Below are 20344 nucleotides of genomic sequence, written 5' to 3'. Positions count from 1 at the left end.
AACAAAAATTAAGCGAAGTGAAAAAGGAATAAAATATTTATTTATAATTCTTTTGAATTTAAATTCGCAAAAAATTAAACGAATCACAGGAAAAAGCAACAAATTTAAGTTAGTAAATGTTTCCTCAAAACCACAACAAAAATCAAGGAAAAAAGCACAATATTACCGCATAAAATTTGCACAAATGCTAAGAGCACTGATAACACGCCAACTGCTCTAGTTTTTAATCAACAAAAGAATCATCCCCTAAAGTTTTTAAAAATTTTAATCTGCGATAATGGCCCCATCTCTGCTGTACAAGGGCAAAGAGGGTATTTTTTTTTTTTTAAATTTAGACCGCTCTCTCCAAATATTTTCCTTCGGCAGAAAACAAAAAGCTAATGGGAAAGAAAAATACCAATTCCTAATGAAAGTTATTGATGCCTAGAATCGTATAGAAACAAAGTATGAACTATACCAGGTATTGGAATAGTTTCGACAGTTGTGTTTCGGAAGTATTGGACTATTGGAACGTTTCTAGAATCTCTATTGGAACCCTTAAGAACATAAGTGATTCAGGAGTAAAAATTAGTTGTGGGGTTCCGCATTTTAGTTTTAATTTAGGCTTCTGGATGGATGCAGTAAACCAATAAACAACATTTTTTGTTATTTTTAGTATTAAATTTAGAATAAATTAAATTGTGTAGGTTTTATTAAATTCATTTATTTTTTTAATTGAATTTTGTAACAACACTGACCGCCCATGTATGTGTAGTGGACGATTTAACTTGTCCACGTATTTATCTTAATTATATTATGTGGCAAAGTTAGGTACATTTTGACTTAACTTTTATTAAATACATCTTCATTTGATTTTCATTATAAAGAAAAAGAAGTAAGTTATCTATTTCAATAGAAAGGTTTAAAATAATCTGAGGCTCTTTACCTTAAAAATTATCAGTGCTTTACCGATCACCCACTTCAGTTATTCTGAAGTGTGATAGCAAGCAAGAAAATTAAAAGACCCATAATGCCTTATTATTTTCATTTAAAGGAATTTTAAAGGAGTTTATGTTGAAAATTTCTCTTTTATTTCAATTTTACAGAAATAACAAGTTGATTAAACATAATACAAATTACAAGATGACTTTGGCCGAACAACCTTGCTACACGCTCATCAATTTCTCCTCGGATATTGAGCCAATTAGTGAAATGCAATTAAAGCAGGATTTGGGTAAGTACAGTATTTGTACTAAGATCTAACAACAGTCAATGCGTGGTTTCTTAATTTTCCTTAAACGAATTTTGCTCTGTTTGTGAAGTATTACCGAAGGTTCATTTTTAAGAATGATCCAGTTAAATCTAGAAATTACTATTTGACGTCAATTTCCAACGGTAAAGTACGCTTCTTCTGGAGCGGAATCTATAACCTGATTCATCGTTTTCATCCTTAAAAAACTAACTGGTGAAGTAGGGTGGTTATGTCCCACTTAACAAGAAGCGGGGATGGTCCTCACAAACATGTCAACTTTCGTTCTTTGCTAATCTCAAGCGGACTTGAAGCCTATAAAAGGTGATCAGACGTCCTGGATTAGCTGGGTCATTCCTAACCTTGTCTCTCTGCCCCAGGTTGTCATTTTTCACATGGTTCAAATTTTTCACAAGGACTCTACATGGTTAGAAATAAAAGAAAAACCTAAATTTTATTGTTGAAAATGAGCTTCTGGAGAGTTCTCTCTCGTAACTGTTTTATTACATCAGATCCAAAGAGGCTGTATTTTTATTAATATGGGTAATTACAGATATCAAGCTCGGTAAAAAAAGCATTTGGTCAATACATGTTTCAATACCTGGAAAGTGTATTAAGTAACGCCAATCTTTGAAGTACTGAGGTAGAGATCAGACTAGCTTAAATTGGTCACGGATGGTTGAGTGATTTTTGTCTTACCTTGGCATTCTTCAAGGTAATACAAAATATGGCTAAGGACATTGAGCGCAGTGGGATTTTTGCGGAATTGAGACGCGAAAAATCCATATCTTTTTTACTGCAAAATATTTATTTCTCTGGATCTAAATCAGGAAAAACCTCTATCATTTGAAAGATACATGGAAAAAGACACTTCGAAGAACGTGGTATTGTATGCAGCGGGCTCTAAATACTATTCTTGAAACTATGAAAAAGTTACTTGCTTAAAGAACAAAAAAATGTGGGGCAGATTCTGAAATTCTGTTAGAATAATTAATATTAACTACATATGTGCGAGAAACTGCACTGTAAGAAACTGAACATTACTTTTTTACAGATTTATAATACATTTTGTGCACTATGTAAATTATTCCAAATTTAGTCAGTTTATCTGCACGAGAGTATTCAGAATGTGAGTTAATAATTCGTATAATTTGTTTTACACTTGCAATTTGATATCCCCTATTTGGCATTGTGTAAAATTGGATTAGATTTATTTACTACGATTTTTATTATTACTATTTTTTTGTTAAATTTTAATGAATAGGAGTATATTTAATTAAATTATGGTTTAAAGCATGTTTTTTGTTAGTGTTTATATTATTGCTAATATCTTTATGAAAGAGCCAACAATAAATATGTAAATATTGATTCCATACTCCGATAACGCACTTTCAGATCTTTTTAAAAAAATAAATATTTTTTGAAGCTGCAAATACCCTGATTTTTTTTTCAATAACTTTATTTGTCTAAAAAACGAAATATATTCGTATTTTAAAACTTAATTTTTTGGTGTTTTAATTTATCTAAAAGCTGAGACCTAACAATTCTTTACCAAGTGCTTTTTTACTTAATGAAAAACAAAATTAGGTTAAATTTTCCAAAAGACTATGATTTTATTATTGTTATTATTTCTTTGTGTTACTTTCATTTTTATATCACCTGAGTCACTTGCGGATGCATATATAGAAAGCTGCAGGTATTATAACCATCCCTGTTTATAGCACCAATTTACGAAAAAGCTAGTCTATTCATAAACTATTTCTGTGATTCATTAAGCGTTCTGGAAGTCAGAGATTTCTAATCGTTGTAATAGGTACATACATTAATTTCTAAACATTGAGTAAAGAACAATTCTGAAATTAATGTCTCACGGTATATTCCCCCTGACTTGGGTTATAATTTTCTCATCCTCTTCCAGAAAAAGGTGACACGAAGACCAAAATTGAAGCACTTAAGAGCACGATACACATGATTGCAAATGGAGAACGTTTGCCGGGCATTTTGATGCATATTATCAGGTTTGTGTTACCATCTCAGGATCATACCATCAAAAAATTATTGTTAATCTTTTGGGAAATTGTGCCGAAGACAACACCGGACGGAAAATTGTTACAAGAGATGATATTGGTCTGTGATGCTTATAGAAAGGTAAACTTCATATCTGTCATTTCTGCATGATTTTCGCTCTGTTTTGCAAGACTGCACTAAAATAATGTACTTTTAAATTTAATATAATTTTTTTTTTTGTGTTATTAGGATTTACAACATCCAAACGAGTATGTTAGAGGATCTACCTTAAGATTTCTTTGTAAATTAAAAGAACCAGATCTACTGGAGCCACTGATGCCGGCTATAAGATCGTGTCTGGATCACCGAGTCTGTTACGTGAGAAGAAATGCTGTCCTCGCAATATTTACTATTTACAAGTACTTATTATTTTAAAATTAATTGCTCTATAGAGGCCTGATACCATTAATTTTCAGAGGGTTCCTGTAAGACGTTTCGTATCGTATTCCAGTTGTTTTTAAACAAACGACCGATATTCAATTATTTAATATATATCCATAAATAAAGGGTGAAATAGCATCAAAACAAATGCTAGTTGGATAGAGCCAGCTCAGGATTATAATTATGTGTAAAAGAAATTCATTACCATCAGATCCTTAAATTTTTTTTAGCCTAACGAAGGTGTGTGTGACCGAACGTTACTTGCTGTTACATAATTTTTTTGTGTTTAATTCAAGCATGATTACTTTGGGATAGTTTTCGTTTACGTTGTGTCAAAAATTGTTGGCTGAAAAGTTGGATATTCAGGTAAAGTCCATCGGTCCATCTTCGTTTAGAAAACGACGAACATTGATTGATTTTTGTTTAAATTGTTTTTGTACTAATCGGATACTTCATTTCACCGCGATCCCAGCATAAGGGTCTTTGACATCTAAATAAATTCTAAACAATATTAATGAAAATTTAATGCACTAAAATTATTAAAATGATATCAATTGTAAGAAAATTTAAATAAAACACATGAAATTTTCGAACGTTTTTAAATGGTTGAAAGTACGAGTTTAAGTATGCATGACTTGTTGGGTACTTGTGTTATGAAATGTGGAATCGTAATTGGGAGATCCCAGTTCGAATCCCGCGTGTAGCTACTTTTTTCAATGAAAAATGTTAATGGTACAGTATGTGCTACCGCTCCCGTCCGCGACTCCTAATTGATAGTTGGAAGTTAAGCCCCTGCCTGAAAAAAAAAATAGGCGATTACTTCACTTTTACTTTCTCTCTGTAGTGTCTCAAGAATAATCTATATAGCGTTTGTAAATATCAGACTTACCTTGTTATATCTCAGATATCGTTTGTCTTCAGAAATTTTGGCTTCTTAATTCCTGATGCACCAGAACTGATCGCTGAATTTCTGGAGAGTGAACAGGATATGTCATGTAAGAGAAATGCATTTTTAATGTTGCTGCACGCAGACCAGAAGAGTGCACTTGCATATTTAGCTTCATGTCTAGACCAGGTTTCTACATTTGGGGACATACTCCAGCTGGTCATTGTGGAATTAATTTATAAGGTATGATAATAAACTGAAAATAATTCATTGGAATTCTTAATTTATTAGGTTAAGACCATGTTTTCACGATCTAGTAGAGTCTTCTCAAATCAAGTAGTTTCACAATTTCCTGGTTTCCGAATTCCTATTTTAGATTCTTGTTCAAAAATGTCACATTAAAATAGAAAAATGCACTGTCCTAATCTTGCTCTAAATTTTCATTGCCGCTCGACACAAATACGAACATAAACACACCCACAAAATACGCCCGGTTCCAAATTAAGGCTAAGCGGGGGAGGGTAAATGATGAATTGCTATAACCTCTTCTTAGAACCATTCCACTATCCATTGAAATGAGTCCAAGCAAGAATAGCAAAGAATACATTACTCATTTTAGTTTAGCAACGCGGTATTTAGATCAACACTTTTTATCAAAACTAAACAGGCTCACCAATGGTTAATCCAATATTCTTAACCAGTGATAACTAAACACATTGCTAGTTGGTTTTGCTGAAACACTTGCAGTTAGGGCAAACGAATTAATCTAACCCAGTGGGCAGATTTAGGGATGCTGCACTATTTTTATCTGAGCTAAGTAAATTTGATCGCTTAATACTGCTTTAAAACTTTTTTTTTAATTTAACGTTTATTTGGGTAGGTTTGTCATGCAAATCCATCAGAACGATCCAAGTTTATTAGATGCATATACAATCTGCTGAACTCCAGCAGTCCGGCAGTGCGATATGAAGCAGCAGGTACTCTGATCACACTATCCAACGCTCCTACGGCCATTAAGGTATGATAATTCGAAACCTTGAAGTACATAGGCGCAACAGACACCTTAACTAGAATTGTTAGGGAAAATGATAGTTCTGATATTGTGATTAGTAATTTGATTGATGGTTTTCCAGGCAGCCGCTTCTTGTTATATCGATCTTATAATTAAGGAAAGCGATAATAATGTGAAATTAATCGTATTGGATCGATTAATCGCTCTAAGAGCCATTCCATCGCATGAGAGAGTTTTACAAGATCTAGTTATGGACATATTGCGCGTGCTTGCCAGTCCGGATATGGAAGTCAGGAAGAAGGCGTTGAATCTTGGTAAGGTATCATTTTGAGATATGTGTATGAGGGTGAGTGATGATTGTAGAAAATGGCGCCCTTGACCAAGTTCCAAAATAGTTGATGGATGATTAATATCAATGGAGTACCCTAGGTCGGGGGACTTGAGCCAAATGTGGCTCCTATCCCCCAAACCATTGAAGGCTCTGCTAAAAGTAGTACTTCCGAACTACTTTCAATGTCGTAAAATATCCTTCACATCTTTTTTACTCCAAACCCTCCAAACATTTTTTTAGGGGTACGTCTTGGATCAATTTACGGCACTCGTATACACCTTTTCCCAATTTTTGATCACTCACGTTTTATCTTCCTTCCTACTTTGTGTAAATGTTGTGCAATATGTGCAAGTGTCCACAGCTATCGAAAATCTTAGTTGCATCCTGCTCAAGAATAAATGTCTCTCTCATAAAGTAAAGTAATGCCAATGATTTCGGGTAGGCTAATTAATTAGGTGTGTTAAACAGAGGCTACTAGCAAACGTACTTTACTGTAAATTTCTTATATTAACCATTAAATAAAAACTAAGGCCGGGAACGAATCTAGTACCATAATGCAATAAACTTTGCAAGCTCGGTTCTGACCGCTCAGCTCTCGTAATGCATTTCCTGCTTAACTTTTATATATTTTCTAGCTTGTCGGCTGTCTTCGTGTTTCTCCATTCCTCCGTCTTGAAACTGCTTCGTGACATCTACCGCTGAATCGGGGCATCTAAACGATGTTAAGGATCCCTCATTAGCCTACACTTCTTCTTTTTGTCGAAGAATAGTTACAATCTTAATTCATTGCTTTTTCAGCTTTGGATTTAACGACGTCTCGTTGTATTGAGGAAGTTGTGTTGATGTTGAAGAAGGAAGTGACTAAGACGCACAATCTGACCGAGCATGAGGACACGGGCAAATATCGCCAGCTGTTGGTCCGAACGTTACATTCTTGTTGCATGAAGGTAATGATACACATGTAGGTGATTTATATTGAGTGTGATTAGCTCCGATATTTAAAGCATTTCGTTGACACACAAATGTGCTGAATGTAGGATAGAGGACACCGTGGACTTAGCTTACTCTCTATCTACGTCTGATCATGAAACCGGTCTGAGTGTTGTATATAAACATGCGTGCTACCACTAAAGATAAGAGAAAGTATGAAAACAAACATGGGAATTTTGGTAAAGCCTAGTAATTGAAACTCTGATTTAGTTTCCAGATGTGGCTGGCTCTGTCATACCAGTGCTAATGGAGTTCCTGTCGGACACCAGCGAGCTTGCATCTTACGATGTCCTAGTGTTTGTAAGAGAAGCAATACATAAATTTGAAAATTTAAGACCATTAATTATTGAAGTAAGATGTATTTAAATGAAGTAATCTAATAAAGTAAGAATAATGATCTACCACTTATAGAAAATATTAAATTTCATTTATAGCGTTTACTCGAAGCATTTGTGTCTATAAAATCAGTAAAAGTACACAGAGCTGCCTTGTGGATTTTAGGCGAATATACAAACGGTGATGATATTAACGCAGTTTTAAAACAAATTCGTATTACTTTAGGAGAGGTAAGTTTCGAAATATTTTTCATGATTGCAACTCTAAAACCTCAAACAGATTAAAATTGGAAGTAATAAGGTGTTTCGAAAATAAAGTGACAGTTTTTCGTTTTAAAATATCCGTTTATTGTAACTGTATTTGATTTTTTTTTTAGTTTAAAATACTTTTTCGTACATCTCGCTGGCAATTCTACAAATGTTGAAAACCTCGCTGATACCAATCCTTGGTTCGAAAAAAAATTGCACTGCAGCTTTAAAGTTCATTGAATTAAATACATTTTCTTTTCTTCCGCCAAGAAAGTGGGGGGAATCGGACGGAGCTAAGTTTGGAATATAAAGAAGATGTAGTAGGAATTCTTTAAATTTATCTTTAGAGTAGTTGGAGGAGTTTGGGTCAAGCTTTATTTTGCTGGAACAATATTAGTTTGTGATTGACCTGTGCTTAATAATGCAGAACCATTTTTGATTGCAATTCTAAGTTGGCAATATAGATGAAATTCATAGAAGTCCATCGGGAACGAATTCGTGATGAATTACTTCATAGTAGTTCAGGAAACGTGCAACATCCGATTATTTCTCCAATTTGCACCAACAGTATTGTCGTTTATTTTCATTTAACCATTGACATCCTTTTATCAGGATTTCGCCAGTAAATCCACATTCTCTTCCGCAGAAGCGCAACCCAGACGGATCTTTAATCGCCCTGAATCTACTTTCTCTCTGAGGTTCGTACCCCTCTAAAAATGTTTGAAACTAAGTTGAGCAGTACGCTAATCCAGAAGAACATCTTTCCCTCGATTTCACATTGAACACAGTAGCTTAAGCAACTGATTCCTCTAGTAGTGGCCTAAAATTACTATTATATAAGACTTATGACTAAATCTTCTTAAAAAACACTAGAAGTGACGATATATTTGAAGGGGATACATTTAGGAACACATTCTAGAAACCAATATAATATTCACTAGATGTTGAGTGTAAGCATTTAACATATGTGGATATTAAAAATGTGGTTAGGTTTTCCGTGCTGGATAAAATCAGCTATATGTGGATGTGTTTTAAAGATCAGAATCTTCTTTTTTTAGAAAAACTGTCATCCGTATGTACCAGCCATTATTTAACCATAAATGTCTATTATTACTCTCGAAATTCGCACGTTTTCTCTAAATGCCTATGTTATGAAAATGGTACTGCTTCACAGTTGCCTTTAGTTGAGGATGAAATGAAAAAAGCTACTGGTGAAAAGTCCGCAGAAGAATCGGAACAAGGCGGTTCAGGTTCTAAATTAGTTACATCGGACGGTACTTACGCCACGCAATCTGTCTTCAATACAATATCGTAAGAAAATAACTTCATCTGATGTTAATAGGAAATCAATAGTGATCTAAAAACAGCTTGTTTATGCTTCTTACAGTTCGTCCAAGAAAGAGGATCGACCACCACTGAGACTTTATTTAATGGATGGTGATTTCTTTATCGGTGCATCCGTTGCATCAACTTTAGCGAAATTAGCTTTAAGATATACGTCTCGTATACAAGATCCAACAATGCAGAATTCATTTTGCACAGAGGCTATGCTAATAATTGCCTCCATATTACATTTAGGCAAATCAGGTTAGCATTTTTTGGTTGTTCTTAGTTAAACTGGCTGTACTTGAAGTAATATGTTGGGATATGCCTATAAAGTCGTTTCACCGGAGGTGTGCACCTCTTTTCTAGTTTTCATTTATTGACTCAGACTATTTTTTTTTCTTGAAAATTGATGAAAATTTTTATTCGGTAACCACCTATTCAGTATTGAGAAACATTAAATATTAGACTAATTCCTAATTTTACAAATTTTTTCGTTAGTCTTCATTTATTTTATTTTATTTCAGGTTTGCCTTGTAAAGTATTAAGTAATGACGATGCAGAAAGAATGTTATTTTGCATTAGGGTGCTGTCGGAGAGATGTACTCCCATAGTCAGAATATTCACCAATGACTGCAGAACTGCCTTAGCTTCAATGTTAATGGCCAAGCAAAATGAAGAGAGTACCTTGAGCAAGGTAAGTGTACAGAGTCTCGATAAGAAAAGGTTGGAAATGTAAATTTTATTTGTTTTACTACTTTGAACCAATTATGTTCCCATTGGTCGTTAGGAAATTATCTCTGTACTTAAGAAAAGTGGGTACCGCAATACTTCATGCTTTTTTACACTTTCATACCACAATAAATATTTTTTGAACCTCTCTATCTATTTCCCACCAATTTGATACCACTCCTCCTTAACATCTTCCTACTAACTTGGAACTCTCCAAAAACGTAGCATATTTTTCACACTATGAAACAGATGAATAATAAGAATAATTTTGAATAGGATAAAAATAAAATTTCTCTTTTTTACTATTTATGGAGCATTTTAACTCAAAATATACTATTAATAAAAATTACGGTATCAAGATTGTGACATCTAATAAATTCTAAAAAATTTAATGCACAGAAATCACTCAAATTATATTGATCAATTGTTATAAAAATTATAACAATTGAAAAAGAACAATTAAAATTGTAAAAGTGCAATTGATTGATTGTTGTGTTTTTAAATATTTACTGTAAGAATTCATTGTCCAATAAATCATTGTTCAAAGGCAAATTTTCAAATGTGCAAAAGATATCAGTCAGTTGGATGAGAAAAAAAGATTTGTAATAAACCTAAGTAAAATTCATAAAGCTTTTACTAACGGTTCTTGCAGGCTGAAATTAAGCTAAATTTGAATTATACTCGTATGTATGCTATTTGTTTGGTGTACCTTTTGTCGTTGAATCAACCCTTAACTTTTTAAACTGTAAGTTTTCGTTTAGGAGATATTAAGAGGAACAGCAATCCTTGACCACTAAGAGTGGCCACTTAGTACAATATGTAAATTGTATCACCAATGTAAGAAGAAACTGCAACTTTATAATTTTTGTCTTTAATGCCTTCAAGTACATTCACAGATTTTTCTCTTCTAAACAAGGCAAAAAACTGCAAAGACTTAAGCTTTACTTTGACTCACATTGATTTCACAATTTTACTTCACTGTATTATATTAAAGCAATATGAAATATACCTCTAATCCAAAAACACTGCACTGCACAGATCTATCTCTTCTAAATGATTGAGTTATTGTTAGAATTATTAAAATGTACTATAGAATTATTAAACTAGTTGTAGGGCTCTCTCTCTACAGTACAGATTTCTAAGTTTTATTTAACATTTTCTTTTCCCACGAAAAGATCCCGGGTTCGACTCCAGCTGCTAGCCTTTAGATTTTTCTCTTCCTAGGAGCTTCTACAAGCACACCGCCCGGTGATGGACACTGTTGCCTGTAATGAGAGAGAACACTATCGGGAGGCCAGTAGAGAAAAAAGTACTGGGCACTAATGACAGATGTTGACGCGCTTTAAAACAAAAATAAAATGTTAAAATGGCTCTACCGATTTCTATAAACATGCTCATATTAATAATAATTTTTTTTAATATCAATTTCGTTTGAAAAATAGATCGTATGATTATTTCATACCAGATTTTTTTTTCTTTTGTTTACTGTTTCGTCAGGTTAAAGAAAAATCAGTTCATACAATACAAGTAGACGACCCAATATCATTCTTACAACTAACCTCAGCCAACGGTAGTTCAGATCTTGGAGCTGAGAATGTGTTCGAAGTGAGCTTGAGCCAAGCCATTGGTCTCGGCGTTACTGGAGGAACTATCGGTACCAGCAACGGAACTGGACTAACCTCGCTATCCACCTCAGATCTACTCTTTCCGGCTAGTAGTTTAAATAAGGTTACTCAGTTGACAGGATTCTCAGATCCGGTCTATGCAGAAGCTTATGTGCATGTCAACCAGTATGATATTGTCTTAGATGTGTTTATTGTAAATCAAACAGGTAAGTTCTTTTTTAATGTTTTTTGTTATATATATACTTTTTATATATAATATATATACTTATATATATTATTTTATACATTTTATACTTTTATATATATATATATATATATAAAGTGAAGGAATTACGTTGATATGATGGGCTAATTTTGTACATATGTGGAAAAAATATTTTAACATGCATATGTGAGGAGCAAAACTCGAGAGATAAGCTGAATGGGGTTGTAATCTGTTTTTCATCAGGTAGCTCCTACTTGCTCACTTTATATTCGTCGCTCATAGAGCATATGAGCTTTGAGAACATGGGCGAACTGGCTCCCAAGGCAAGTAAAGCAAACCTTTGTGGGAAGGGAATCATGCCGCGAGCTTAGAGCTCCTGTATTCGCAAAAAAAATCAGGCAAAAGAAGAGTACTCTAGGCTTAGGAAACTTTAGCCCCTCCTAGGAATTTAAATGGTCACTACTAGTATTGCTTAACTGATTAAATGATACTATGTTTTGTGGCATTGCGAGAGTTGGGCAAGAGTGAGAGATTCTTGCAAACAGGCTTTGAAACGCCCACGACTACAATCTAGAGGTGCTTCTTAGGCAGCTATAAAATAATGTCTTTAAGAAGGCGATAAAAAATTAATTAATCTCATTCGGAAACCCTAAGATTCAACTGGAAATGAAAGTAGTGAAGCGGCTACTTGGGATGAAAATCTATAATTTCTATTTGCAGTATACATCCCTAGAGCAATAGTTTTTTTCAACATGTATTTTTCCTAACAGATCCTAAACTAGTAACTGATGACCACCATATTAATGTTGTGTAAAGTTTAAATAATGTTGACACTTCAGGCCCACTAGAAATTATATATATTGTGACGAATATTTCAGGTGATACTCTACAAAATTGTACATTAGAATTGGCAACTTTAGGCGATTTAAAGTTAGTAGAGAAACCTCAGCCATGTGTGTTAGCGCCTAGGGATTTTTGCAATATCAAAGCTAATGTTAAAGTTGCATCCACTGAGAATGGAATCATATTTGGCAACATTGGTAAGCAGTATTTCCTATAGGATAAAATTTGTTTGTGTGCGTGCCAATGTGTTTGTGCAAACATAATGTCTCAAAAACGAAAAATCACTGATACTTTGTTCTCTGTTTTGATACTATTTTATTCGTCTGTGGTGAGGGACTTCTCTACACGTTCCAAGCAATAAAAAAAAAACACATGCTCACCTAAATCGAAACTCGGGACCAGGAAAGCGGAAACACTCGAAGCTTCTTTTCTGTTCACCTCTACTACCCTCCTCTTAGCCTCCAAACAATCTTGCGAATGGACGTTATGTACTGTATCTCACTCTAACATAAGAGGTGTATTATGAGCTCCTTTACACAAACGTGTTTCCTTAAACTACAATGCTTTTTAAGAGATCCTAACAGTAATCTGAAAGATGACCTTGACGTAAACAAAGTCATTTAACTGTGAGCCCCGTCTGAACTCCTAAAGATTGCCGACAACTCAGTGAAATTATTTATCCGGATCTATACTGTTGTGAAGCCATCTATTCCTGAAAGCAAGACAGACCATAAGTCCAAAGACATGCCAACAGGATCAGGATCAATAAAGAGAAAAAAAGGCCTAATTGGGCATCTTCATTTCTCATATGACATATTCACACCAGAAGAAAATCCTTGCTAGAATTCTTCCTGTCTAAAACAAATCCAATTTCAGCACCAATTTCTAGGTAATGACAAAAATTTATACTTCCAACGCATCTTATCTATCCAAACGATTGCAAATCCCTTTAGAAACTGAGTTCCATATTCGACAATCCGAGATACGAATTAGTTTTAAGACAAAATAACTTTTTTTAAAAAAATAAATGTTATGGTACTTGTGGGGAGAGGTGTAATGTAAAGAGGGTGCCACTTCTCTATGAAGAAAATCGTTTAAACAAAAATAAGAATTTTCGTAACAGTTAGCAATATAAATATTGAATGTTTGACTAATTATTGTTTGTATGTTACAGTGTACGATGTTAGCGGTGCAGCGTCAGACAGTATTGTGGTCGTGCTCAATGACATTCACATAGATATCATGGACTACATTGTGCCGGCTACCTGTTCTGATACGGAATTCAGACAAATGTGGGCCGAATTTGAATGGGAGAATAAGGTAGATTTTGAAATCTAGATATTGAGGCTTAGAAAGTAAAAAAAGTGGTGTTTTTTTTCAAAAATAGTTGTTTTGCTCACCTATTAAACTAGGTATATAAAATTTACTTTTTTTAACTTAAACCATTCTGTGAGCCTACAATTCCAAGTCTTTCCCTTCGTAATATACTAACATCTTTCTGTAAGCAAAAAGGGTTTGAATTAATAATTGCATTTTCGTCATTATTTTTAAAGTTAGAGTGGTAAAGAAATATGTATCTATTACATTCATTTGAAAGTAATAAATAATTGGATTTGAATCTGGGCAATCGATGATGTTGATGTCAAACTTATGTATGTGTACCTGAGCATCTAGAACCACTACAGCATTAATAAAAACTTTATATCCCCGTTGTATCCAGCATTATGCCGTTGCAGCACTTACCTATTACATATATTTTAAAATTCATCAATTTGCAGGTAGCAGTAAATACAAATTTGACAGATCTGCACGAATACCTGGCACATCTGGTTCGAAGTACTAATATGAAGTGTCTAACGCCAGAGAAAGCGTTGTGTGGTCAGTGCGGCTTCATGGCGGCCAATATGTACGCTCGCTCAATATTTGGCGAGGATGCTTTGGCCAATCTTAGCATTGAAAAATCCTTCAACAATTATGATTCTCCTGTTACTGGTCATATACGTATTCGGGCTAAAAGTCAGGTAAATTTGTTTAAAAAAATGTTGTGTAAGATTTTTTTTTTTCTAATGAGTTCATTATTTACTTTCCTGCAATATAGTGTTAAGTCCATTTTGTAGTAGAGTATAGAGGAAGAAAAATTATTTTCAACTTATGAACTCTTTATTTACTTTCAAAGTATAGTCCATTGCGATTGGCTATTTATTGTAAGCCACTTTTCTGCGCTGTTGGAGCCCTCGTTATACCAAAACTTTGGTTAATACTGAGACACTGGATTGGTATAAAAGAAGTTCAGTGCTATCAAGCTCCTTAATGTTTTCTTTAGTGTGAAGCAATTTTATCAGCCAAGCATTATTTTAATAGAAGGATATATCAAAACTTGTTTGAAATTGACCAAAGTTGTTAAGGTGAAAGAGTTCATGTGACACAATCTTACGTCTATATTCCTAATATGGAGATTGCCTACTAACAGTGTCAGTAGATTCTGCTTTTTCTGCTTCAAGTGCCCGAATACTTTTGGGTTTGACTCAATAGCCTCTCTCGTAAAGACCCATCAACATTTAACGATGGCGCCTCAAACCTGTCAATTCTTAGGTTGTATCATCAGCATTAAATTTTCTTTATAAACACCTGGAAAACCAAGTAGATGAGTACTTCGACTTCAGTTGTGGAAGTATATATAGCTTCAGTATTTTTGTTTCCAATAGTAATGTGAAGTTTCTAACAGTCAGTATTCTGTAACAAATTTTGCTCAATAAAACGGACTATTTGAATGGGAAAAATTCTGCACTGACTAAAGATTAGTACAATATGGTATTAGCGTACGTGAATGGGGTGAAACCTGTGATTAGAAAAAAAAAGTTGTTTTTTCAACAACCTTCTTTTTATTAATCATAACTCTATAAAGTTCTTATTTATACTTTTTTGCTTCTTGCAGGGAATGGCGCTGAGTTTAGGCGACAAAATTAATATGACTCAGAAGAGGCCACGGAAAACATTTGGATCTTAAATTATACTTTTATAATATTAAAAAAATAAATTAAATTTCTTATGCTTGGTATATTATTGTTAATATTAGTGTTGTAATTATTATTAGTTTTATATTGTATGAGAAGATTATATGAACTATTTCAAGTATTTAATCAAGGTTCACTCGTCATTATTAGATAACCTCTATTTTATGCTACGTTCTGTGCACTTTCTTGCAATTTTTTCTTTTTTAATTTTCATTGGACATACAGGTTTAAATGTCTTCTGAGTTCAGTAAAAATTGGATAGCATAAATTGAAAATGTATGATTATAGAATATCTATGTTGCAAAATGCCAAAAAGAATGTTGTGATATTCTGTCATAATATTTTTTTCTTGCGATTCTTTGCAAGGGGGACACCGCTTTTACCTCTTCACTACTTTCATTTAATGAGAGAAATTATTGCGGTCGCCACAAATTTTTGATGACTTGTTTTCATTACGCTCTGAAAAATTTAACTAGAAGCGAACAATTGCGGAAGCTCAAACATTGCATTATGGTTGGGTTAACATCAGGGAACCCCATTGAAACTTAGTAAATAAACAAACAAAAATGTAAATCCTACCAACGAGAAGAATCTGACTTAACTGAATGTATTATTATTATTATTTGAGATTTTCTCTCATAATTTCTTTATAAGTGTAAATAAATAAATACCTTTTTTTACTTTGAACGTTTTCTCTGGAAAATTCGTTGGATAATATAAACATAAGAGCATACTATATAATTTGCCGGTGGCGCTGTATGGAGGTGTGAGGTGTAATATCACTTTTACTACCTGCTAGTAATTTGGAGAGCCACCCTACTACATAGCTAACACGTCCAGCAAAATACAGTATTAGAAAAATTTATAATTAGAATTGTAATAATTGGAATCATTGAAAGATGTGTTACTGTTTGCCTACGAGTTTTTGTTTATAGTTTCTTCTCTTCATGGAATGAATTAATAAGATCTATTTTTAAGCTTTTTGAAATATCCACTTTTTTTTATTCTGTTTTATAAATATTTTTCTATTTATTATTTTTAAAAAGTTATGTTTCATCAATGGTATAAGACTCAACTCATCGTTAAAATGAGAAAAGTTTAACTTAAACTTTTTAAAAATAAAATTATTATTTCGTTTAGATAGTACCAGAGGACCCGACAATACGCTTTTGATTAAGAACAGTTTTTAGGAAGCACCACAATTTCGAATTGATTTTTCTTTGATGGGAATTTCGTAGAAAACAGTTTTTTCTTTTAACATCGAATGCCCAAATCTCAATTTATCACTCTATTTTGAAACATTTTTTACAGGGAAATTTGATTTCACTTCAGAGGACTTGTGTTTAGATGAGATTCGGTAGAGCACCTTCTAAAGTCATTCAAGTAAGTATATTGTACAGTTCTCACTCGTGTAAGAAGAGTAAAATTCTTAGCATAGTTGCTAAATTTAAAAACATTACTTTTTGACCGCAAATCATGCTATTTCTAAAGTAGCCCTCTGGTAAAATTAATATGAGGTATTTAGATTTTTCAAACACACAGTCAAATGTAAGTCATATTTTGCAAACATTTTAAAAGTGCACTGATTTAAATTTTTCAAAAAATTGTTTATTGTGTCGGGCAAATTTTAAACTTTAGAATACATAAAGAATCAAAAAATAGATCTAACTGCAAAAAAAAAATTTTTATTTTACAATTTCTCACTTTTTTTGTTTACAGAAAAAAACAAACATAATTTAGCCTTTAGATTTTTAGACTTTTATTCAGTATAATTACTTTGTATCTTTACCGCAGTATCCATCTTTTGTATAACAGATTTTTAGACTTTTATTCAGTATAATTACTTTGTACCTTGACCGCAGTATCCATCTTTTGTATAACAGTCTTCCAACAATTGCAGAAGATACTTATGATAAATTTATTTATAAGGCGAATTATTAGGCAAATTGTAAGGGATATATGGCCCTACTTGTGATTCGTTTCTAATAGGAAATAATGTCAACATTTTCAATAAATTTACGGCTGCACTTTGAACTGTTACGGCTCTGACATTGAAAATGATAGTATTAAAAAATAAAAAAATACAGTCCATTAATAGTATAAAATTCATCTTTCAAGCATCACTATTTCAGGAATCTCGACAGCTATCATCCTGAAAATTTGGATGGTAGTTGCCTCTGGTTGTATCTTTGAAGTGTATTTATCTTTTATAGAAAAAGAGAAAAAAATTGTCAAAGTTGGGTGTTTCTTAACGTTAAGCTTTTTCGTGCAGTTTTTGACGATCAACCCTTATACAACTGTCCTACCGGACAGTTTTAATAAAGTAAACTTTTGAACAGTTGGCTTCGAGCGTGGGGCTTGACCGGTATTCATAAGCACGTGAAGACTATAGCAAGCGAAAAGCAATGAATAGAAGCACAAAGAAGAAATGAAGAGTTGATGGTAAGGAGCGACCATACCATACCGAACCAGTATTAGATATCTTGTTTCAATAATAAACGAAGGAGGTAAAAATGTAAAGTTGATTTGCTGTCAGAAACATCAGGAAAAATAACTTTTGCAACGAGAATATAACACGGATTTTAGAAATAAGAATTCTTGGGTGTCACGTTTTTTTTAAATCATTTTGTATGGAGTGGATCTTGAAGGCTACAAATGCCTAGAGTGTGGACGTACCGAAAATATTTGATGGTCTACTTCATGGACAAAGAATGACTCATGTCGAGATACAACAAATTAAAATTTACAATTACTGAATTCATTTCTTATCTAAGAACATGTTGTCTGGCTAGCAAAATCCATTTGCTGGCTAAAGATGTACTAATAATTCTCTTCCCGAAACTGAAGTATCAAAGAGTTTTAAACTCAAACTAGGTATGATTAAAAATCCAGACCAACCAATTTCTGGAAGTTTTTAAATTTTTTTTTTTCCAGAGAACGGATTTGAAAGGTTCTAGAGAGGGGATGCAAGCTTGCACAAAACTCTGCCTTTTAAAGTGTCCTTTGTGTAAGGTTTAGAGTTTTGCCCACACGAAAACCATGAAGTACTTTCCAAAATAGTCAAAAATTATTTAATAATTTTTATATAAACAGGTTTATAGAAAATCTCTCTTTTATTTCAATAATTTTATGTGAATCCAAATGAAAATGAAAATAAAATTATTCAAAATCATTCAATTCTTTTTGATCATTTTTGAGAGTATTTTAAGAGAAATTAGGGATTTCTTGCGGCTAAAGCTGCGAAATCCGCAAAAGAAAAAGTCCAACAGTTGACCCTATATACTAATGAAGCCTATGTACTTTAATTAAAAATTTTAAGGTTAAAGACAACTTAGTGTAAACGCAAGCGATCACAGAAAGGAGTGGGAGATGGCTACGAAAGAAGAGAACGTGGGAGGGGAGTGAGCCTGACCGGTTGCTGGTGACGCGTGGATGGAGGCAGTTGGGGCCTAAGCGGCATGAGTCCAGTGTGAACGCTTCCCGCTCCCTAGCTATTGTGTGCGTTTGTCTGTCGCTGGAGGGAGGACATTTACAAGTATCAGTTTTACTTTCTATAAATAAATAAAGGGCTTGCGCTCTTCTGGTATTTCTTGCTAATTGTCTTTTGTTTGTTTCTCCTTCCTTCATACTACACTACACTGGTGTCAGGTGTGGGGTCCCTTTTATGTAAATAAAAAAATAAAAAATTTAAAGAAAAGTGTGTTTGCAAGTAAGTAAGTAACTTTCTGAAGATTTTGCAGCAAGTGAAAAGTTGGTGTTTAACACCTGTTGTTTTTTTATTTTTAAATTTCACGATAGAAATAATCGCGTTTTGAGGCTCTCTTAGTTCAAAAACGGAACAATTTTCAAAAAAGTGAGTTAAAAAAAGTATTCTTAAAAGTACTTGATAAACGAATTTGATCAAATTGCAGTCTTTTTACTTTTCAATCACACATTATTCTTTTTACTGACAACTTGAACCCTTGAGAGCATATTTACTAGAATAATTTGTCCTCAAAAAATCTTACATATCACAAAATATGGGTTACCAAAACTTGTACTGTTTGAGCTAATAATTTTTAAATAAAGTTTTATAGAGTTGATCAAATTATTTCATTTAGTTTTTTTGCTTAATGTGACAGATTAATAACCCTAGATTCACACGCAATGTTGCGCAAGGCCCATAATAATGCACAATTCTCATGTAGATATAAGGGTGTTACAAACGTATTGAAACTTAATCTTACCAGGGTTACCTTCATTTTATACTAGTATCCCCTTATGAAAACATCTATTCAATTAAAGTTTGGCCGAGTTTTGTCCAGAAATTACGAAGATTTTGCTTTAACCCTCACATACCGCTTTCTGGATTAACTGAAGTAGAAGAGAAAGGCAACTGAAATAGAAATTGAAAGTCAATCGTTTTCACTAGGATTCTCAGTCCTGGATAAAAAAATATTTAGCTAAGATCCTGGAATTCAGGTAAATAAGGTATGTAAAAGGCGTCCTCAAGCCTTAAATTCAGCAGTCTAACAAAAGTGAAGAGACTCTTGCACATAAGGCAGAAACCTTTCATATGAATTAGGTCACCTACTACTCGGGTTTGAGTAGACAGAGGATGTAGGCACAAAATAATGTGGTATGAAGAAGGCCAAGATTTTCGGAGGACTGTAGTGCCAACGAAAGATATTTAAAAATAAAAAGAAGGAATATTAAAGAGTTTTTTGCCTGCAGACAGCAGCTGACAAGGGAAGGAAATTAATAGCTAGTACTCGGATGATTTCAAGACTTTCGTTCGCCTCATTAAATTCCAACTTGTCTGGGCTAACAAGTCCTCGAGACATGCCCAAAGAGCTTGACAATGACGCCATCTTTCGTCAATAGAACTTATAATATTCAAAACATTAACTTTCAGTTTATTACCGATGCTTGCAGAAATAATTTTATCTGATCAACAATTTTTTTTTATTTGAATAAATCTAATTGAGCACTTATATGTGAGTACAATTTTTGGCAACCTTATCACATTTACCAAAAAAGTATGTGTAAAACATAAAAATTGCACAATTAATAATTCAAACCCACTTCCACACTATAACGATAAGAAAATCACATATAGTTTTAGGCCCTTATTAAATTTTTAA

The 20344-nt window shown here is 33.3% G+C and overlaps 1 protein-coding gene across 2 annotated transcripts; it reads left to right on the top strand.

Annotated features, from left to right (window-relative positions):
* Window positions 1-733: 733 nt before the first annotated feature.
* betaCOP (coatomer subunit beta) lies at window positions 734-15347 on the top strand. 2 transcript variants are annotated; one of them, XM_074143641.1, is made up of 18 exons: window positions 734-874; window positions 1086-1213; window positions 3147-3376; window positions 3485-3654; window positions 4598-4805; window positions 5443-5580; window positions 5696-5888; window positions 6704-6852; window positions 7106-7246; window positions 7330-7461; window positions 8654-8790; window positions 8867-9066; window positions 9330-9499; window positions 11032-11365; window positions 12243-12404; window positions 13382-13527; window positions 13986-14228; window positions 15143-15347. In XM_074143641.1, the coding sequence occupies exons 2-18, from the start codon at window positions 1123-1125 to the stop codon at window positions 15212-15214; spliced, it is 2916 nt and encodes a 971-aa protein (XP_073999742.1). In that variant the 5' UTR covers window positions 734-874; window positions 1086-1122; the 3' UTR covers window positions 15215-15347. The 2 variants fall into 2 exon arrangements, with proteins under 2 accessions (XP_073999742.1, XP_073999744.1); XM_074143643.1 differs by lacking the exons at window positions 734-874; window positions 1086-1213 and adding an exon at window positions 2928-3041.
* The last annotated feature ends 4997 nt before the right edge of the window (window positions 15348-20344 follow it).

The sequence above is a fragment of the Rhodnius prolixus genome, unplaced genomic scaffold, assembly GCF_049639745.1.
Source record: "Rhodnius prolixus isolate KJV_2025 unplaced genomic scaffold, Rpr scaffold_12, whole genome shotgun sequence".
Classification (NCBI taxonomy): domain Eukaryota; kingdom Metazoa; phylum Arthropoda; class Insecta; order Hemiptera; family Reduviidae; genus Rhodnius; species Rhodnius prolixus.
The sequence above is the reverse complement of the archived record's forward strand: the minus strand, read 5'-3'. Positions and strand labels throughout refer to the sequence as shown.

Bases quoted from the DNA above. Each gene is read 5' to 3' on its own strand.
- betaCOP (XM_074143641.1), top strand. From the start codon at position 1,123: ATGACTTTGGCCGAACAACCTTGCTACACGCTCATCAATTTCTCCTCG. The intron at 1,214-3,146 runs GTAAGTACAGTA...ATCCTCTTCCAG, and splicing joins GCAATTAAAGCAGGATTTGG to AAAAAGGTGACACGAAGACC. The intron at 7,247-7,329 runs GTAAGATGTATT...TTTCATTTATAG, and splicing joins TAAGACCATTAATTATTGAA to CGTTTACTCGAAGCATTTGT.